At 41.8% G+C, this 20,975-nt stretch overlaps 3 protein-coding genes across 10 annotated transcripts; 2 read left to right on the forward strand and 1 right to left on the reverse strand.

Moving 5' to 3' along the window:
* Positions 1–1,912: 1,912 nt before the first annotated feature.
* Positions 1,913–7,515, reverse strand: LOC112873827. 8 transcript variants are annotated; one of them, XR_003224828.1, is made up of 8 exons: positions 4,934–7,515; positions 4,824–4,835; positions 4,567–4,745; positions 3,841–3,900; positions 3,616–3,761; positions 3,413–3,500; positions 3,098–3,322; positions 1,916–2,998 (listed from the first exon to the last, which is right to left on the reverse strand). XR_003224828.1 is itself a non-coding variant. In XM_025936906.1 (6 exons), the coding sequence occupies exons 1-5, from the start codon at positions 4,954–4,956 to the stop codon at positions 3,168–3,170; spliced, it is 588 nt and encodes a 195-aa protein (XP_025792691.1). In that variant the 5' UTR covers positions 4,957–7,515; the 3' UTR covers positions 1,917–2,998; positions 3,098–3,167. The 8 variants fall into 8 exon arrangements, 2 of the variants coding, with proteins under 2 accessions (XP_025792691.1, XP_025792690.1); XR_003224829.1 differs by having other exon boundaries at positions 1,917–2,998; positions 4,567–4,742; XR_003224830.1 differs by having other exon boundaries at positions 1,913–2,998; positions 3,098–3,287; positions 4,824–7,515.
* Positions 7,516–8,355: 840 nt separating this feature from the next.
* LOC112877591 (protein NRT1/ PTR FAMILY 8.3-like) lies at positions 8,356–12,385 on the forward strand. Its single transcript, XM_025941932.1, has 5 exons — positions 8,356–8,484; positions 8,642–8,859; positions 9,184–9,372; positions 9,763–10,142; positions 11,563–12,385. Exons 1-5 carry the CDS (start codon positions 8,379–8,381, stop codon positions 12,383–12,385), a joined length of 1,716 nt encoding a protein of 571 aa, XP_025797717.1. The 5' UTR covers positions 8,356–8,378.
* Positions 12,386–15,674: 3,289 nt separating this feature from the next.
* Positions 15,675–20,672, forward strand: LOC112878184 (protein NRT1/ PTR FAMILY 8.3-like). Its single transcript, XM_025942609.1, has 5 exons — positions 15,675–15,921; positions 17,807–17,906; positions 18,215–18,432; positions 18,766–19,322; positions 19,670–20,672. Exons 1-5 carry the CDS (start codon positions 15,859–15,861, stop codon positions 20,490–20,492), a joined length of 1,761 nt encoding a protein of 586 aa, XP_025798394.1. The 5' UTR covers positions 15,675–15,858; the 3' UTR covers positions 20,493–20,672.
* The last annotated feature ends 303 nt before the right edge of the window (positions 20,673–20,975 follow it).

Genomic DNA, 20,975 nt, shown 5'->3' on the forward strand with positions numbered 1-20,975 from the left:
AAATTGCGGGCTTTTTTCCCCCCTGATTTTCACTGAATTTTCCTTAGGTCGTTCCGTCACTATTAATGTACTAGACAAGAACGTTTGGCCATCGGCGGAGACGATCCTCAGCAGGCCAGGACTGATGGGAGAAGCTGATGACACACCAACAAACAACTCGTGGTGCCACATTATGTCTCCAAAAGATAACAAGTAATGAGAGCCAGTTAGACAAGACCCACCCACCACGCAGCTCTTTAGGTGCGTTTTGTCAGCTCTACTGATTTAAGAGTAGTATAATAAAAGATTATGTCAGTTGGGCGCCTCCTTTGTGTTCAGTTGTGTGCTCGCCGGCGAGAGATAGCTGCGTCTCGACTCCGCCGTACCCCTTGTGTTTGGGATTAGCCCCCTAGCCGAGCCCCCTGTTCTGGCTGTCTGGCCTGTTTCTCTTTCCCTGTTCTTTGTTGTGCCCTCTGTATCGGGTCCGAGGCCGCCGGTGGCCATGTATGCCTCCCACATCGTAACGTAAACTGTGTTCAGTTTGTTCTGTTTACCCGGCCGGTGCTCCGTACTTTCTCCATGTGAAGCAAATCTCTTTCCTCCGTGTTATCTCCAGTCGATCGCCATGTTCGTTGCCTCAAGGAAACAAAACTCTCCTCGATCGCCACGACGCCACCTCCAAACTTCGTTCTTTCGTCCCCTCCTTCCAAAATGACTCGCTGCACTGTGTATCAACTCGCTTGGAGAAACTTGAGTGGCCGGAGAAAACGCAATGCATGCAGATATTGTAGATGCATGTGCGCGCGCGCGTGTGTATATATATATATGTATGTATGTATGTAACCATAGAAATACCTCGCCAATTTGGAAGAAGCAAATTTATTCAGTCCAAAAGTAGACGTATACAGGAGACTTGGAAAACCAGATCATAACTAACAAACTTCACCTTGAGACAGAATTCTCTTCTTGTATCAAATAAAGAATCATTAATTGAATCTCTTCAGTGAACAACAATCACCATCTTACTATACTAATTGTTACTATTACTAATTGGAGGCTCCTTTTAAAACCTCCACATAAAGCCACCTAGGACCTAAATGAACACTCTAAAAGAATAGAGAAATCCTAAAAATTCTCACAAAAATTAGAAATATCCGACCATCAATCCAACAACTCTAGTCATTGAATCTGTTATCTTTCCTAATAAATTATCCACCTCTGCTATTATAAAAATAGACTAAAGTAACCCCCTAAATATGCATCTAAATTACCCACCTCTGCCATTATAAAAAAAAAAATCTAAAATAACCCTAATCTTCGTGTGTAAATTACCCACCTAAGTTATGCCATTATAAAAATAATGCAAATAACCCTTAAATTGCACATAAATTATCCAATTATATCATTGTTAAAAGGTAAGATAACCTCTAAATCTAAATATAAATTTTATAATTATAAAAAAATGTTAAAGTGCATCAATATAAAATTCTAAATTACTATTTATATCATTATTAATATATTATTTATATTATTGTTTATATAAAATACTATTCATGATATGTGTCACCATGTATTCTTATATGATGGAAGAGATAAGAATACCAATTTATAAATAAATAGTTCAATTAAATATATAAATATATAAATAAAATCTATTGCAACTAGATAATGATAAATATGTATTTTAGAGTATATGCTAGAATATTTAATAGATGAAAGAGAGCATGAGATAGATAATTATAATTATTAGCTATAAATCTTATTTTTATATTAATTCTAATTAGTCCGTGCGGGAGTATAGCATAGGTTGATAGGCTAGTGCATCAAATAGAAATCCCACGGACTAAGTTGCAACACCAATTAATCTTGAGAAAAGCTCAAACTTAGTAGTACGAACATACTTTATCATCATATCTACAGGATTGTCATGAGTGTCAACCTTGCATACTTTAATACTACCTTGGGCCATAACACCTTGAATATAGTGATGTCTAACATCAATATGCTTTGTTCTCTCGTGGAACATGATGCTTTGTAAGGTATATAGCACTTTGACTATCACAAAATATAGTGATACGAGAAGTATCACCATAACACTCAATGTACAAACTTTTCAACCAAATTGGTTCTTTGAGTGCCTCAGAAATAGTCATGTACTGGGCTTCAGTGGTAGATAAAGTAATAGTAGCTTGCAAACTCGCTTTCCAACTAGCAGTATATGCACCTGAAATGAGAGCACAATGAATGGTTTTGGGTGATTGAATCTCTACTCAGTTTGTTTTGACACCCATGGTATTTGTTGCTATATAAACTCATCTAAGAGCAACTCCAACAGATTAGCTAAATGGACTTGGTTAGGTAAAAAAATAAAAACTGGTGAAAAGGCCATCCAACGGACTCAGCTTTCGTCCTCGCCAATGTATCGCGCTCAGCATCCCCGGACCTCTGCTGGCTATCTTTGCCGAGCGCACGCGCCTCGCCATCCGCTCCGCGCGTGCCTCTTTCTCCTCCCGCGCTCCTCTTCCCGCGCTTCTTTCACCTCCCGCGCGGCCTCCCATCACCACCGCGCCTGCGCTAGAGTGCCGCCGGCCGCCATGGCAGCCCCATGCCCGAGCTCCGCCCCATTCCCAAATTCACCCTACCGAAGCCACCATCCTCCTCCGATTGGTTGCACCAGGAGCTAGCGTGAGCTCCCCAACCTCCCCAACCAACCAGCCATGCCAGCCAAGCGCCGAAGGAGCTCCCCGCCAACGAACCCTAGACGCCACCTTGACCTCCACGGTGAGCATCTACCTCCCGACCTCCTCTACATGAGCTAACCACAAAAATGGGTTCGCCTCTTCATCCTCCTCATGGTGCTCCCTCTGGTTTTGTTTATCCTTGCCCAGGTCGCTGGGAACTCGGCCACGCCGCCGCCGGCTGGCCCGCCGTTGCTGCCCGCTCCTCTACACTGACAGATATGCTCCACTTTACCCAAACTCACAGCAGTAACATCTGAATGTGTTGATCTTTCTGTGTCCTGAATTTAGAACACAACAGTAAAAGAGTAAATTAGCTAGTCATTCCTAAAGCATAGTTTTGGCAAATAAATTTACGAAAAGATATACAATTAGTTTACCTTCACAGTTCTCCGACTATACTCTTTCAGAATGAGACCTTATAAAGCATTTTGTGCGGGCCAGAATACCCTACTCTGTTTTTTTTTCACCAAACATCATATTGTAGGTATCAGCTAGTATCATAGGATCCACAGCATCAATAGGAGAACCATCATCTAAGATAATATTTTCCACAATGTCATTGAGCTCCTGAGCATGTGCGAATGCATAAGAAGTACATTCCACTGAAACAAAGAATGCAAAATATAACTATAAAACCATCAATTTTTTGAACGAAAGACTAACTAATAAAGCAGCATATTTCAAACACTTACGCCGCCTTCTTTGATGTTTTACTTCTGGTAAAATAGACTTCCCATTGACTTCGACGTCAACCAAGTTAAAGTAAACAATACCATTGTACTGAAAGCGGAAAAAAAATAATGATTAGTATCTAAGTAGAATAAGTGCATTTTAAGCAAATACATGACCTAGCATCTAAAGTACAAAAAGGTAAATGAAGTTTATCAAGGCATACCATTTTCTTGCACATTCCACAATGGAAGAATGGGAGATAAAAAATCAAGAAATGGTTGACCTTGTTGAAATTCCCACAAACTTCACATAACCAATCTTTAGCTGTGTATTTTTCACTTCTAGTTCCTCGTATGATTTGGACTACCGCTGTAAATATAGAAAATAGACTTACGAAATTGTCAAATAGCCATAAATAGAAATGGTTGGATACAAAGTTTTCACTTACTGATTGGTAGCTAAGAATATCTTTTGTTGTTCAATAAGACCCTATTGAAAAGTACTTATCCTGTTAAAGAACATTGAGGGAAAGATTTGAGAGGAGTAAAGAAAACAGGAAGGCTAAGAACAGCACGGCCCACTAAGGCTAAGAAACCATGAAAATGGAAGATGCAATCTGTTCTAAAAGCTTTGTTTATGAGCCAGTAATTTATCTAGTGCTACAAGATCAAGTCGTCATAAAGTAAACACTAGTAGGCCTTCAACATGAAAAGTGGCTGAGAGCATGCTGCAAGAAAAGCTGAAATAATTTCCCAAACTGGAAGAAAGAGGCTATTACAATTTCAACTAATATGGCTGGTAGACATTATTTTAGGTCGTAGCCTGATGCATATATTTAGTACTTCTCACCAGTACTCCTAGAAAATATATGAACAGTGAAAACTGAAAAATAGCAGCACTGTTAGTATTTTAGTTGTTCGCACAAGTCAGAAATACGATTCATCTCCAACTCTAGCCGGTGCAAAGTAGAAACAATGTATTTAGGATACAATTATGATGTAAAAAGGTAGAAGTAAAAAGGCGTAGATAGTTTGATCCTAACTTTCCTAGCTTGAACTGCATATTTTGTCTGCAATTTGAGCGTGCATTCTACCAGCAACTAGAAAGATCGATGCAGCTAAAGTAATCATAGGGCACGGGAGAGGAGAGGGGAAGAGGAGAGCGGCGCGATTACCGTTGGAAAGCAACCTGAAGGGAGAGCGGCGTGGGGCCGTCGCCGTCGCGTCTGAGGCCTCGGCAGCCGCCCGCCGCGTCGCCGCCGCAGGAATCGCCCGCCGCGTCGCGCCGCAGGAATCGCCAACCGCGTCGCCGCCGCAGCAATCGCCCGTTGCCGTTGCCGCTTTAATTTGCCTGCTGAACCAAATTAAAAATCTTTTATGGAAACAATACGAGCTTTAAAAGTAAAAAAAGATAAAAAGAAAGATACGATACATTTACTGTAATCTTTGAGTTGGGGTTGATGAATAGGCAAATAGGTTATGTGTTCATCGTTTCTCTTGTGCCTGTGTTCACTGTCGGAGGAGGCAGTCCGAGGTGGATACCTGATAACTTGAATGAAGGGCATTTGGATCGATTCTATGAATGAAGGGCATTTGGATCGACTCTACTGATCATGGCAGGGTTGTGTTTCCTGAATCTGCCAGCCTTTGTGTTCTGTGCAATGAGATACAAAGGTAAGAAGGTTTCCCCAATAATAATGCCATGATCTAAGAGAAATCCAAAATTGTCAAACCCATTTGCCGAGTCAGAGCTAAGACCAAGACTACAAAACAACTGCTAGGCATATTTATCGAACGAGAAATTGAGAAAGAGAACAGAAGAGGAAAAGGAAGAGCGTCTTCCTCCTCAGGTTACGGAGATCCCCTTCTCCGAATTCCTCTTGTGATTGCTCACGTCCCGGAATTGATCTCACCGGTGACTACGGGTTGTTATAGTGGTATCGGAGGTCAGTTATCAGGGCGAAGTTCGTAGGTTGGCGAGCCAAATTCATAGGCAAACGGGATTGGTTGGGTGAGATTGAAGTGTTCCAGCGCAGCACCTGGGCACATTTATTTTCCTCTAATCCCTTTCCCACGCTGGCTGGATTTGCGGTGCAAGCAACTGCGAATCTTTCCCCTTTTCTTCCTGGTCTGATTTTGGCGATTGGTGCGGCGCAAGGCGGCAGTAGACTTTGAATCTTCTCATAGGAGGCGATGGGTGTGACGGCAGTGCAGTCGGAGTGGTGTGTGATGGAGAGCAGAAGGCCCCGCACGGGTTGGAACAAACCAGTGGCAGTTCATGAAGCAGATGGAATTCGTGACTGCGAAAAGCACCTAGATCAGATGTGGTCAATTGGGCAGCGTGAGGAGGTCTTGGTGGGGTGCTGTCATCCTCCACAATTACCAGGTGAGGTGATTTCGAGTGAGGGTGGCATCAATTTGCTGCAGCAAGCACCTACTCTGCGTTATGCCTCCAAGGTGTTTGTTGGAATGCCACAACAGGGAAGCGTGCACCCCTTGTTCGATGCAATGCCTCTTAAGATTACATGGGATGAGGAGATGCAAGATAGCATTAACACACATGAAAGTCTATTGCAGCAACTAGCGTTGGGTGTGGATGCAAAATTGTTGCAACACATTGACTCCCAGGATGGTTTGTTGCAGCAGCTAGCTCATGGGGTGGACGACCAAATGTAGTGCAAGAAGGTTCACCCAATGCTGATAGAGAGCGATGCAGGACTGGAGTTTGATGAAATGCCTCACAAGGATGTTGTATGGGACGAGGACATGTCATCTGACCTTGACACACATGAGGAGGTGTTGCAAAAATTAGCACTCGGCAGTGATTATGTGACCAAACAGGATACAAAGCCAACTGTTATACAGGATGTGGATGAGATGCTGAGCTCAAGGTGGTTGATGATGGCAAATCCAATGGGAACTTGCATCTGGGAGAACATGGAGCTGGTTTTGGTATGGTGCTGCTCTCTATATGCTCGGAGTATGGTGCTGATTACTTCTCTCCATAATGTCTTGACCAACGCAGCTAGGATAATTTATTCCTTGTCCTTTATGAAGCATGTGTTGGGCAGGAGATGAATTGTGACCATCGAACCTGGTGATCTTTGATGAGAGGCAAGAAAAAGGTAGGGCTCACTATGTGATAGCTGAAATGCCACCATGCTCATTTGTTTTTTGACAAAAGTCCTTCATGGAGAAGAAATGGTTTCAGCCCCGGAGAATGGGAGCTGCAACATGAACACAGATCAGTGAAGATAGATATGCTTAGAGGGCAGAAGTTGCAGGACCTCATTTGTTTGGCCAAACATGATCTGTACATTGCATGGGTGGACTACCATAAGGTTCTATTATATTACTTCTTTTTTGCAATGGTTCTTTGGCTGGTCCAATTTGGAGAGTATCCTATGGAACTGATATGATCATGGGTATGACACTGACAGTTGGTGGTCGTGCTTAGGATTTCTGTGAAATTCTATCATGGGACCTGGAGATTCGCAGACTTAAAAATTACAATATTTTCCAGAAATTGATCGTTATCAGGGTGGTGTCTTCGTCGATAGTGGTGGCTGGTTGGCTGCTATATACTTCCAATTAAGATGTTCTATTGGAATGAGATACCGTGAACTGGTACAGAAACTAGTCTCTTCAATTCGAAGGCAGTGGGATCCAGGTATTATGCAACTTGATATCATGCAATGGATTGGGTGCGAGTGCAAGTGCTGCAATGGGAGTTATTGGTGGACCAGATGCTATGATGTTGTGTTCAAGCAATTCCTGAATACGATAGCTTGCCAGCTTAGGGACAAGCTGTGTTTCGCGGCGGCGGTAATGTCATGACCCCAATGATGATGCCAGGATCCAAGAGAAGTGCAAGATTGTCAAGCCCATTTGCCGAGTCACAGTCCAGGACCAGGACTATAAAACAGCTGCTAGGCATATCCATCGAACGATAAATTGAGAAAGAGAAACAGAAGAGGAAAAGGAAGAGCGTCTTCCTCCTCAGATTACAGAGATCCTCTTCTCCGATTTCCTCTTGTGATTGCTCACGTCCTGAAATTGATCTCACCGGTGGCTACAGGTTATTACAAAATAGCAATACTGAAGGGTTTGGTTTACTCGCCCATTTTGAGGAACGACGATGTTCTGAACTTTGAATTGTAAAGTTACCAGTTTATTTGGGAAAAAAAGGAACAGTTATATTGGAAACTGTTTCCTTTCGGAAATTGTAGAAGTGTCTCAGCATCGATTCTTTTCGTTTAGGAATTCCGTTCTTTTTCACTACTCCTAGTCCTTGCACAATTATTCCATCGATCGAGGAAAAACTGCTGGTCAGTGATGGCCTAAACTGGGCAGGAAGGGGTTAGTTAGTGGGCCGTGGGCCGTGACTGGCCTCGCGGCCCGCCCAGTTGCACAGCTCATCCTGGCCCAATGTCTTAGCACGATCCGGCTCGATCCACTAGGAAGAAGTAGCCGAAGTGGCGCACGCCTCCTTTATCTCGTCTTCCTCGGGGAGCAGGCTAAGCGGGATGGCCTGCCCCGACGCGCAGTAGCCCGGGGAGCTGGCGGCCGTGGGAGCTATGTAGCTCGCGTTGTGCCATCGCCTTCAGGCGATTTTCAGATGATTTCGGCCCAATTACAATTTCAGATGATTTCAAGCTTATTATTGTTTGCTATAAATACTTAATAAATATGCGTCTAGCCGTTCTTCCAGTATTGTTTTATTTAATTACATCAAATGATACCATGCTGTTGTCTTGTGACTGGCCTTTTGGTACTGCTTAGCACTTAGTTATTATAGTTCTGTGTTAAGTTGTTTCTTTATTTATGATTAGTTTGACCACTCTTATCTTAGTTGATTCCCTGTGTTCTCCAAAGAATAAAATAATTTCAATTACCTTGCATAAATGTACATCTTTTATCTTTTACAGCATCTGTCTCAAAATTAGACAGGTAGGACTACCATTTTAGCTACTGTTTTAACTGTGATATGCAGAATACTTTAGAATGCACTGGTGATGGATCTGTTTGCATCCGTGGGCATCCTGCTTCCAAGAAACATACAGGAAAATGGAAGGCTTCCTCTTTAACCATAGGTTAGTATGAAAAGTGCCAATGTTTAATTAGCCTTTTATTTGGAAGACAAGTAGGACGTGAAACTGTGAAATTTTATTAAATTTCAAAATAGTTTTTTTATGGATATGTTCATTATTTGATACAAGATTCTACCTGAAACTCAATATACTGCTGCAGTTTGTTCATTCTGCTTGTACCTGGCCATTTCTTCAATTTCAAAAAACCTAGTGAGTTATCTCACAAAAGTCCTACATGAAACAAATGTGGCTGCTGCAAGGAATGTTTCACCTTGGCAAGGTACTACCTTTCTTGCACATCTGGTTGGAGCGTTTATTGCTGATTCGTATCTGGGGAAGTACTGGACAGCTCTGATCTTCGTCACAATCTTCATTATTGTAAGTGCTAAAAGTAACTCAACTGTGTACGTGTGCAATACTTACAAAGAAGAAGATTTTTCCTTGCAAAAAATACATTCATGATGGATGGATAATACAAAAAGAATATCTTGTTCCTAAATATATGTGACGAATCGAAACCTTATTTTGGTTAAACAATGTAGTTGTATTTTGATGGATGGACAATAAAACCAATTTGGATTCTCAAAGTTGGGAACTTCTGGTCACATGCCTGCTCTTGTGAATTGTGATATACATATCCATCTGAAACATGAGCAAACTTAACATATTCTTTGACAACTGTTTCTTATTGTATCTCTGTAGGGAATGATGTTATTGGTCCTGTCAGCAGTATCTTTGTCGATCTCTACTAATCCACAAGTTTGGCCTGCTTGGACAGATACAGTCTCATCTCAGCACACGATATTCTTTTTTGGCTTGTATATGGTTGCTATAGGGTATGGTAGACAGAACCCTTGTGTTACATCCTTTGGTGCTGATCAATTTGATGATGTTGGACCTGACGAACGCCGGAACGCCAGAGAACGGCCAAACACCATACGGGCGAACTCAACACAACGCGAACTGGACACGAACACAAGTGGATTTTGTGCTGCGATGAAGCTGCAGCCTTTTCGGGTTTTTCTTCTCTCATTTATAGAAGGGAACCATGCTGGGAAATGAAGGACTAACAGAGCGTCCGAGATTGGCTCGCGTCGTGCGGTACTTTGCGTTCATCCCCACGCTCGCACGACGCTCCTTTCCCGCAAGCCCTGGCGTGCGCGAGCTATCCTCGCCATGGCGTGCACGGCGTCCACAATCCGGAGCTCGCGCGCGCATGCAGGAAACAGAAACGTGACCACTAATGCATGCAGCTAATCTACGTGTCAAGGCTTAAGTTAGCTAACAGATGATACCGATGAGGAGGAGAGAACCAAAAAGAGCTCTTTCTTCAATTGGCACCATTTCACACTCAATGCTGGTGCGCTTATCTCGGGGACTATTATTGTGTGGATCCAAGACCATGAAGGTTGGCTCTGGGGTTTTTCCATAGCTGCACTATTTGTTGCTTTAGGTTTAGGTAGTTTTGTCTTGGGCTCTAGTCTGTATAGATTTCAAAAACCTGGAGGTAGCCCTTTTGTGAGAATGTGTCAAGTTATTGTTGTGGCCACTCTCAACTTCGATAAAGACTTGCCATGCGATTGTTCACTTCTTTATGAGATTCAAGGGCAAGGTTCAGCAATTGAAGGAAGCCGGAAATTGGAGCACACAACTGGACTTGAGTAATACCCTGTTCTTAGTTTCCCCCTAACCTACATTGATGCATTTATATGTGTTTGCATTTTGATATAAGCTTGATGATTATTGATTTTTCTGATGATATGGCGAATTTATGTGATACATAAAATGATTTTTTTGCGCACTGGGTAAATTCTAGAGCAGTACAAATTAATGGATGTGTTGGAGTTTATACAGAAAGCATTTGTCTTTTCTTTTATTTGTTTGTCCTGTATGAGCGTTTTGCATCACTTGTATTTCAACAAATGACAAATTTTCTTTAATTTGCACATCATGTATGAGCCATGTCTTTTGCATCACTTGTATATCAACAGGGTGTAATACAATGATTGTCCTGATTTTGAGCTATATTTAGTTTTGATAAACCTTTATTCCCCTTTGGTTCAATCAATACTTGAGCTCTATAAGTGAATTAAATCCTGTGGGTTCCTGATAATTCCACTTTAGTAGCAATGAAGTTTTAATTTAGGCAAGTAAAAATTATTTCCACAATTATTATTCTGACACATAGCTAGCATTATGCGAAACTTGAACTCTTGTTTTATTTGATGAACCTTAAAGTTTATACTGATTTGTTTGGTAGATGATTATGAGGCAATTTATCAAGCATTACCAATGATTGCGACAGGGGTGGATCTAGGGCCCGGGGGTGGGGTGAGGTGGGGGGGGGGGCAGGCTGGGTCTAGCCCATATGCTCCCTTGTACTAAAACAATGCCCAGGAAGCCAGCTCTGGTGCCAATGGGGGGCGGTACCGCCCCCCTGTCGCCCCAGCCCAGGCGAGAGCGAGGTGAGAGGCAGGCGAGAGGGAGAGAGAAGGCGGTAGCACTACTGCCGGGCGGGAGCGGGCGCTATCGCCCCGCTCTCGCCCGCGTTGCCAGGCGTGCGAGGGCGGTAGGCGGGCGGTAGCGAGGCGGTGCGCTGGCGTCGGGCGAGAGGGGTGGGGCGGGAGTGACGTGGCGCGTTTCTATTGGTCCACGTGGAGGTTGAAGTAATTAAATTTGGAAAAGAAAAGCTGACGTGGAGAAGAGAGAAGTGAGAGCTGGCACAATAGTCTATGCATTGGAGAGGTGGGATGAGAGTGAGGTGAGAGTGAGGGTGAGAGCTGATGTGGCGGGACGATATCTCCCCCACCACTGGACTCAGCCTTAGCCCAAGAGACATGTTCACTTCAGCCTGGGCCCAGCACCAATTCTGGGTCCACCCCTGGATTGCGATGAACAAGTCACAGAAGTTAAAATTGAAATTTTTTTTAGCAAATTGTTCCTAACCTTCGCCAAAGAAGTGTTGCCTGTGTGTCCTTGGTTCTGTTGGTGATTAGTACAAGTTGATATTCTCACTCATTTATTTAAGTATTTAGAGTTCTTCAGTTAGCAAGGTAATAATATTGTTTCCTTTTCTCTTAGGTTCTTTGATAAAGCTGCAATTGTGACATCCACCGATTGTGAATCTGTTGGCCTGCTTAATACATGGAAGGTCTGTGCTGTTACTCAAGTGGAGGAGTTCAAGATTTTGATCAGGATGCTCCCTATCTGGGCTACAATGGTTTTATTTACTACAGTTCTGGTACAGATGTTTTCAACGTTTATTGAACAAGGGATGGTAATGGACAAACACATTGGCTCGTTTGCAATACCTGCAGCATCCTTCCAATCTGTTGATGTGATTACCGTTCTTGCACTAGTTCCAGTCTACGAAAGAATCCTTGTTCCAGTGTTCAGAAAATTCACTGGCATGGCTAATGGCATTACCCCTCTGCAACGGATGGGGGTCGGTTTATTTTTCTCCACACTCTCAATGGTGTCAGCAGCAATGGTGGAGAGCAACCGGTTGCAGATCTTGCAAGACAAAGGCTTGGTGGACCAGAATGTGGCTGCTCCAATGAGCATCTTATGGCAAGGACCCCAATACTTTCTGATCGGTGCGGGCGAGGTGTTCTCGCTCATTGGGTCAAACGAGTTTTTCTACGAGGAATCACCTGAAGCTATGAGGAGCATATGTCTGGCATTCTCGAATGCTAACATATCGGTCGGAAATTACCTTAGTTCGTTCACCTTTTCTCTTGTGCCTGTGTTCACAGCCAGAGGAGGAAGTCCGGTGTGGATACCTGATAACTTGAACGGAGGGCATTTGGATAGATTCTTCTGGATGATGGCTGGATTGTCCTTCTTGAATCTGCTAACATTTGTGTTCTATGCCATGAGGTACAAATGCAAGAAGGCTTCCTGAGTTTTGTTGACCGTGGCATTCTAAGTTACAATAAGGAGTAACAATTTCTGGAGGATTTGGTTTACTCACATCTGAGGTACAATGGTTGCAGATGCTCGAGGTGGAAATCTGTTCTGCTTCTGTACCCTGCTTCTGCTGTGAAAAAGTAGAAGCCAAACCAACCAACGTGTTTCTGTATCCGCTTTTCCCACCGCAACCTGCTTCCACAGCTGGAAATCGCGAAGCAGCCGGCCACCTGCTTCTCCTGCGTTGGGGGCGATCGGAAGTCGCTAAAATTACCCACTGCCACTCGTTACACACGTACCGATTCGTTTCTTTTTCCTTATCCCCTTCGTTCTTTTCCCCTTCTCCACCCCGACGCCGCCACTGCCCCGTGCTGCCCCCCTCCCCCGGCGCCGCCCTCCCCCCGCCCCGCCCCGCCCCCGGCGCGGCCCCCCCCCCGGCGCGGCCCCGCCCCCGGCGCCGCCCCCCCCCCCCCCCGGCGCGGCCCCGCCCCGGCGCCGCCCTCCCCCCGCCCCCGGCAAGGTATCTGCTATTATGAAATAAATTACTTTAGAATTATTCTTTTGATCTTGGAACTTCTCAAGAGAAATTGGCGTCACTCTTATAATATTTTTAAGTCTATGATTATGACTGACAAAGGAAATTGAAGCATGATTTACTCATCAGAATTGTAATGGTCACAGTATGTTCATCCAAACGACTACGAATTATTAAGAGGTATATATTGCAACCGGCAGGAACCCTCGGGTCAAACTAGTATGTCAAGAAATAATTCATCATTCAGAGTTGGTTACTCAAATAAAAAAGTAATGGATAGTTAAGAAAATAATAATAATGTAAGAGTTAATTTTATAGAAGTACAACTATTTGCGTTTGACTAACAAAATGCTACACCTAACTTCTAGGTTCAGTTTCACATAACTTAGCTAATTCTGCCACTAGTTCGAACCTACAACATTCTATATAGACCCATATGTCTACACATAACTTGTATGGCTGACATGTGTGAGCCCTTGCAAAATGTCGTAGGAAGAATGTGAAATTAAGGCTTTGAGTAGTTGCAGTTCCGTGAAACTTATCCGAGGAGTTGGAGTTCTTTGAGAGTTAGGTGTACATAGTTACAGTTTGTGAAAACAATTCATGAAGAATGAAGTTATCAACTACTAACCTTGTCCAAGATTTCATGCCCATCTGGGATCTCGTACCTACAATATAACAATACAAAAACAAGCATATGTAGTAATGGAATATCTGTGCCATCATGCAAAACATACCAGAAAGGCATGTTGTTTCTCAATCAGAGTGTACTTTAAGTTCCTTTTACAGCATGTATTCTTTTCAAGTTCAGTATACCTCTTATGCATGTATTCTTTGGAAGTTCTTTACTGTATGCTGTTGGTGTATGCTGTTGGTGGTGACTGGTTTGGATAGAGGACCTTCTAATGCAACTATTGTTTATCTTTACTAAAGTATGGCTGAGAAGGCAGTTTGAGACAATATAAATGTGAAGCACTTGATTGATATCTGCAAGGAGGAGATTTTAGCTGGGAATAGACCTGGAGGTTGTTTCACTAGAAATGGTTGGAAGAATATGGAGGACAAGTTTTTAGCAAGGTGTGGAGTGAAATTAGTAAAGACACAATTGAAGAATAAATTGGACAATTTGAAAAAAAGATTACACACAGTTCATGGAATTGAAGAATGCTGCGACTGGTTTTGGATGGAATGAGGCAAATCAGGGTTTCAAAGGTATTACAGCAGCTTTCTCGAAGCAGGGTGAACCAAACGACTTTCAGCTTTTTCACAGCTATCAGCTCACAGCAGCTTTTATACAGCAGAAAGTTCACAGCAGCTTTTTCACAGCTCATAGCTAAACCAAACACAGCCGTAGTATCCTTTCGAAAATTGATATAGTTATGTCACCACAAAATTCAAGGACTTTTGCATTAAGCAATTTCATGTGAATGAACCGCTTTTTTTTAAAAAAAATTTACCCTTCTTTAGCGAGTGCCGTCTGATTCTGCATTCGGCCTTTTTCTTCTGTGTGTTTCAATATTGATTTTGCTACCCATAATTCTCAACCGTGCAAGCTCTGAAGTTATTTGCGAATCAAGCGACCATGAAGTCGGAACGGGGTAGGTTTTCTCCTCGGATGCATCGTGTCGGGTCCTCACATCGTTCTATTTTGATGACGTACATTGTTTCCGTGGTGAAAATTCATGATTTGTTTTTTTCAGTGCATCTTATAAAGTACTTGACTGATCCGATGGCATCAGGACATCAGGTGTTTTACAGTTCCAGGACTAGGACAAAAGGATCCCCGTCCGTATGCACAATCCAACAGATCGGGTATCTTACCCCTTATCCCTGTAACTAAAGAAAAATTGACTAAATTTCTCTTCATGTACATCATGATTAATATGCAGGTCTGGTGCACACTTGTTTCTCTTCACAGCAAAATAGCTCTGCTAAGTGCTGTGAAGGCTGCGTTGTTGCATAGAGAACCGTGGACTTGTGCTAATTGCTAATGCATAGGAAAGGAAACCATGGACTCCTACCAAGTGCCGAGTCCCGACAGTAGCTGAACAGCACGAACCAAGGAGAAAACCAACCACCTACTGCCTGAAATCGCCGTCGTCCTCTTGTGGCCCACGCCTTTCTTGGCAGCAATGGCCTATCCAATCCAGTAGCTCGAGGGGCTCTCCCTGACGCGTGGCCGCACGGCGCTAAATGCAAATTCACAGGGAGGCACCGCAGAAGAGAAGTTATTGCGCGAGAGGGCTCGATAAGATTGAATTTACATAAAGTGAGACACATTCATATTCATAGGGATATTCATATTAGTGATCATGTATATACGGATTAAAAATAAGAGGAAGCATGCTTATTCTTGATGGTTTCTAAGGTAAGAGAATGGTATCGCCATCACTCCTATCATGAGCTAGTAAGGCTTATTCTTGAAGCTTAAGTCGACATTAATTGTGTACCGACATAAAAATCACATTGGTGTATGCATCAATTGAATATCAAAAACCTGTATATAATGAATAATTATATCTTAACAGTAGTTTTATCTAAAGTTATTATAGTACCACAGTTGCAGGAATTACCCTAACCAATTAGTAGATACTCCGTACAGAATTAAAATAGCCTGAACACTGAACTGTGCTCCAAAGGTTCAACACTTTTGCAGTTACATAGTTTTAAGAGGACATGGATGTAATATCGCCGGCAAGCATTTCCTTGTGAACTTCCAATAGAATTGGCGACTCTGCCGGACCTAAATGGCAGCCAGGTCATTATAAAACTCAAACGATGAGCTCGTTGCCTCGTCGTCTCTGCTCGGGGAATTAGTATTAGTTGCAGCAGCAGCAGCTACCAAAGAAGCAATCGCTGATCACCCTTCAAAACTCGAAGTTCTATCTTCCTCCAGGAGGGGACAATCTCCCAAGGCTTCAGAAGCTGCATTCATGGAGTCGTCGCCGGAGGGGGCGCGGCGGCAGAACCTGCTGGTGCGCGCGACGGAGCCGGAGGTACTTCATCCATTTCTGTATGGAGATCTTGTTCTTTTTCCTGATTGTTTCTTCCACCACGATTCAAGAACCCGTATTCCGTAGGGTTTCTTTTCTAGTACTCTTTAGTTTCTTCTTTTAGTTAAATTCAGCTTGAGTGCAAATGCTTAAATTGGCCAGAATCGCGAGAGTGAGGAGGAGGAAATGATACTCCGATTGCTCAGTTCCTGGGATTCTTGGCATCGTGTAGACCTTTGAATTGATTGGCATGTGCTTTTTTATTTGGTGGGTTGCAAAATTGAATAGTCATCTTAAAGGAAAATACAAGCCTACAAGGGAAACGGGGAAAGGTTCAGACTTCAGCTGTAGAATCCGGAATTCCTTGTGCACGCTGGATAACAAATGGAAAAAACAGGATACGTCTTGGAATCATGGATTGGATGTATTAGATTGCAACACGCCACTGTTTTAAGGACTATAGATCCATTGACTTGTGAAAGTTACTTGTGGAGGTGAAACAAATCAATTTTCCAGAAACTTAATTTACTTATAAGTACAAGATATGCTGATGTTGCTTTGCTTGAGAGCTCTGATGTTTAAGTTTACTGGTATTGAATTTCTTTTTCTACAAAACCTTGATTGAAACAGTTGGAGTGGAATGGGTTATACATGTTTGACTGAAACGTGAATGATTTAGACCCGTTTATCGATTCTTGTCACTGTCAGTTTGGTTATTCAACTTCAAAATCTACCCTCTGCAGAAGAAAATCTTTGCTTTGCAATCAAAATATTGGTCAGCATGCTATTTCTGATTATTAACTAAAATTGAAATAATTGTTATCATATAGCCATTAATCAACTGTGGATAGTTCCCTACTAGTTTATGCTCTTGCAAAATATATATTTGTCAACTATAGCTGCAGCAAAATTTCAGAAACAGTAAAAGAGGATATCTGTAGTGAACAACTGTTCAAACTTAAAGTGACAATTCACATTGAGAGGCAGTTACCAACCTAATTATGGACCAATTTTTTTTTTTATTTCTGTTGGAACACCAACAATAAAGGTTCCTTGACCATTTTTAGGGAAAAAAACTTACTTGGTGAAGTGAGGTTAGACGAGTAAAGAGGGATCTGAAATTTAGATAGTTCATGGAATCGAAGTTAGCATCATTGTTTTTTTAAAAGAGTTAGCATCATTGTTACAATACATCTCCACGAGGTAGCTCTTTATATATTTTAACTTTATATACTTATGTTAAAATATATAAAGAGCTACCTCGTGGAGATGTGATATGTTTCACCTTGTGGATATAATAAATGCTTTCAACTCAATCAAGTTGGAAGTTCTAACTTCTAAGTTATCTGTGTGTTCAGAATGCACATGCATTCTGGAGTAATGATGATATCCTGAGATAATTCTTGGAGGAAATCTTTCCATTTGATATAAAGGGAAATTTCTCCTCGTTTTGCCTGGAGTAGTTCTCCTAACATTAGCAACAGTGGTGGAATTATCTACCGATGAACAACTAATGAAGCACATGATGAGTTAGATTTTTGGGTTGAGAAGTAACTATATAAGAACAGTGTAGAGTCATGGACACCTAGCAAGGACACTGAGGACAGCATCTTCTGTTGATCCTGAGAACTGTCATGCTCGACACATTCTCTGCTCAACATATTGTAAAACTGCTCGAGGGTTGGTCATAGTTGACAGGTATGGTAGACTGTGATCAACTATAGAATGCTAATTCCTACAAAATTTATCTGCTAGTTTTTTTCTTTTGTTTCTTTCAGTAGTCTGTGTTCTATGTTCCCTTTGCTTTATGATTTTGATGATGCTGTAGGAAGCACCCATCTGTCAAACAGTTTACAAATAAATTTAAACAACTTTATTTTGTGCACAGGATCTTGCTGAGTACACAGGTGATGGGTCAGTTGACTTTAGAGGTTCTCCTATTTTAAAACATAACACTGGGAACTGGAGAGCGTGTTCATTGATTCTTGGTAAGAATTCAGTCAGAGATTTCCACTGAGAAATAGCATGAACATATTATTTTTTCTTGAAATGAAAACCAGTTGAGCGATCATTATCAATGTAAACTTATTTGTGGAATCATGTCCAACTGACTTCTTTGTTTCTAATATGCAACTGGTTTAAGAGGAAACCTTTGTTCAGCAATAAGCATTTTTGAGCTTAGTAGTGTTTGTAAATCTAATTGTCTCTAATGTGCTAAACTTGAGAAACATAAGTTTTTTCATACCTAGATCTAATATCATGTCCAATTGGAAATTGACTTTCTGTTATATGATAGGAACTGAAGTATGTGAACGTTTGGCCTACTATGGCATCTCAAAAAGTTTGGTCACTTACCTTTCAACAAGACTGCATGAAGGAAATGTCTCTGCAGCAAGGAACTTCACAACCTGGCAAGGAACTTGTTATCTCACACCACTTATTGGAGCAACCTTAGCAGATTCATACTGGGGAAAGTACAGAACTATTGCTGTTTTCTCCACTATTTACTTTCTTGTAAGTTACAAATGTACATTTATCACAAGAAACTCGTTATTGTGCCTTAGTGTCATGTCCATGTATTAGGCACCCTAAAATTAAATCATGGTTGAGAATTTAAAAAAGATTGGATAGATTTGCACATAAATCTTGTTGAATTATGGCATATAAGTAATATTATTATTTTACACGTATTTACTGGCATGGTAGTTCATTGAAAACATATTCATGATGCATCAAGGGACCTACTTATCTTGCCCTATCTGTAAAATGTGAGTCTTTTCTCTTGCTTAAGCACTTACTCCTGCAGATAGTCCATGCTAACAACTTCTTCATGTGCATTTAATGAAGGGGATGACAGCATTGACACTTTCAGCATCAGTTCCTTCTTTCATGCCCCCTCAATGTGTTGGATCTATTTGTCCACAACCGACCTTACCTCAGTATCTTGTATACTTTGTTGGACTATACATGATTGCTTTGGGAGCTGGAGGTATTAAGCCATGTGTCTCATCCTTTGGTGCTGACCAATTTGATGATACTGATCCAGTTGAGAAAACAAAGAAAGGCGCTTTCTTCAATTGGTTTTATTTCTGCATAAATATTGGCTCTTTGATCTCTGGCACTGTTCTTATTTGGGTACAAGAGAATTATGGATATGGCATTGGATTTGGGATCCCTACTTCTTTCATTGCTTTAGCTATTGGAAGCTTTTTTATAGGCTCAGAGATATATAGATTTCAGATACCAGGAGGAAGCCCACTTACAAGAGCGTACCAGGTAATTGTGGCAGCAACTCGCAAGCGAAAAGTGGATTCGCCTGTTGATAGCTCTCTTCTCTATGAGCTCGATGGTAAGAGTTCAGCAATCGAGGGGAGTCGTAAGCTGGAGCATAGTAGTGAATTCAGGTACTTTTCTTGGTTATCACTGACAATCATTTACTCTGCTTTGTAAGATCTATTCCTTTTACTCAACTAAGGGAAAAAACATTTAGAAGTTGTGGTTTAGATACATATTTGGAAATAAAAACACGTATTTGTTAAGTTAGAAAAGATAAAAGTTTACTAAAATATAACATATACAGATTCCATTTATTACACTTTTGTCCTGACAATGCATGCTTTTAAGCTTGTGTCTTGGAACATCCTGGACACAGCAGCCTTTTTCAGAACCACGGAAGGTAAGCATACACAGGATTTGTACATATGGAAAACTTGCATACTGTCTCAATTGACACGTTCTCTCCCCTCAACAGTTTCCTCGACAAAGCTGCCGTCATTCTGTGGAATGAACGTGATGGTTCTCATGATCCATGGAGACTTTGCACAGTCACACAAATTGAAGAGCTTAAAATATTGCTGAGGATGTTTCCAATCTGGGCAACAGGCATTGTGTTCTTCACAGTGTGTGCTCAAAACTCATCAATGTTCATAGAACAGGGGATGACCCTCAATAACCGAATTGGTTCTTTCAAGATTCCACCAGCCACTCTGTCATCCTTAGATGTTATCAGTGTTGTTGTTTGGGTTCCAATTTATGAGAGATTAGTTGTGCCCATAGCCAGGCGATTCACTGGAAAAGAGAGAGGTTTCTCAGAGCTTCAACGAATGGGAATCGGTTTATTTGTGTCTACAATTGCAGTGGCAGTTGCAGCATTAGTTGAGATCAAGCGTCTGCAGGTCGCAAGGTCAGAGGATCTGGTCCATCAGAAGGTACCTGTTCCTATGAGCATCCTTTGGCAGGCACCTCAGTACTTGCTGGTCGGTGTGGGGGAGGTGTTCACATCAATTGGTCAAGCTGAGTTTTTCTACAATCAGTCACCAGATGCCATGAGAAGCCTATGCTCAGCTTTTGCTCTTGTTACCGTGTCACTCGGGAGTTATCTCAGCTCGTTCATCTTGACCCTGGTGTCATATTTCACGACTCGAAATGGGCAATTGGGGTGGATTCCTGATAACTTAAATGAAGGCCATCTTGACCGTTTTTTCTGGCTGATAACTGGCCTCAGCTCTCTTAATCTCCTGGTTTTCCTATATTATGCACAACAATACAAGTGCAAGAGAGCTGCTGTTGCTTAAAAGTTCTGGTATTCCTTTTCCTCTTTGCTATTTATTTGTACAGCAAATCTGTATGTTCAATTTGTTTATGCTGAAAAATGGCTATGTGTGCAAAATCAGTCGTGTATTGTACAGTATTTCATCATCTTGGTACTGATACAGCATTACTTGGATAAAGTAAATATATCCCTTTTCCCCCAATTTCAGTAGCCAATTCGTCCGGCTGTTCATGTGAAGGCATGCACGTATATTAAATAATACATACAGTATGTGGTATGGTCGAGATACAATTAGTGCGATTGAAAGTACAAATGTGCAATAATTGTTTGCAGATATGAAGGACATGTTGGTTTGACCACAATCTTGTGGCAGAAAGGGTGGGATTTTTAAAAAAAATTATATTGTTTTAATAAAAAATCGTAGAAATAGATGTCAACATGAAGAAATTACAAATCTAGAGATCTGTGTATCGGTAGTTCAGAAGCCGACAGGCTTTTCATCGGA

The sequence above is a fragment of the Panicum hallii genome, chromosome 9, assembly GCF_002211085.1.
Source record: "Panicum hallii strain FIL2 chromosome 9, PHallii_v3.1, whole genome shotgun sequence".
In the NCBI taxonomy this organism is placed as follows: domain Eukaryota; kingdom Viridiplantae; phylum Streptophyta; class Magnoliopsida; order Poales; family Poaceae; genus Panicum; species Panicum hallii.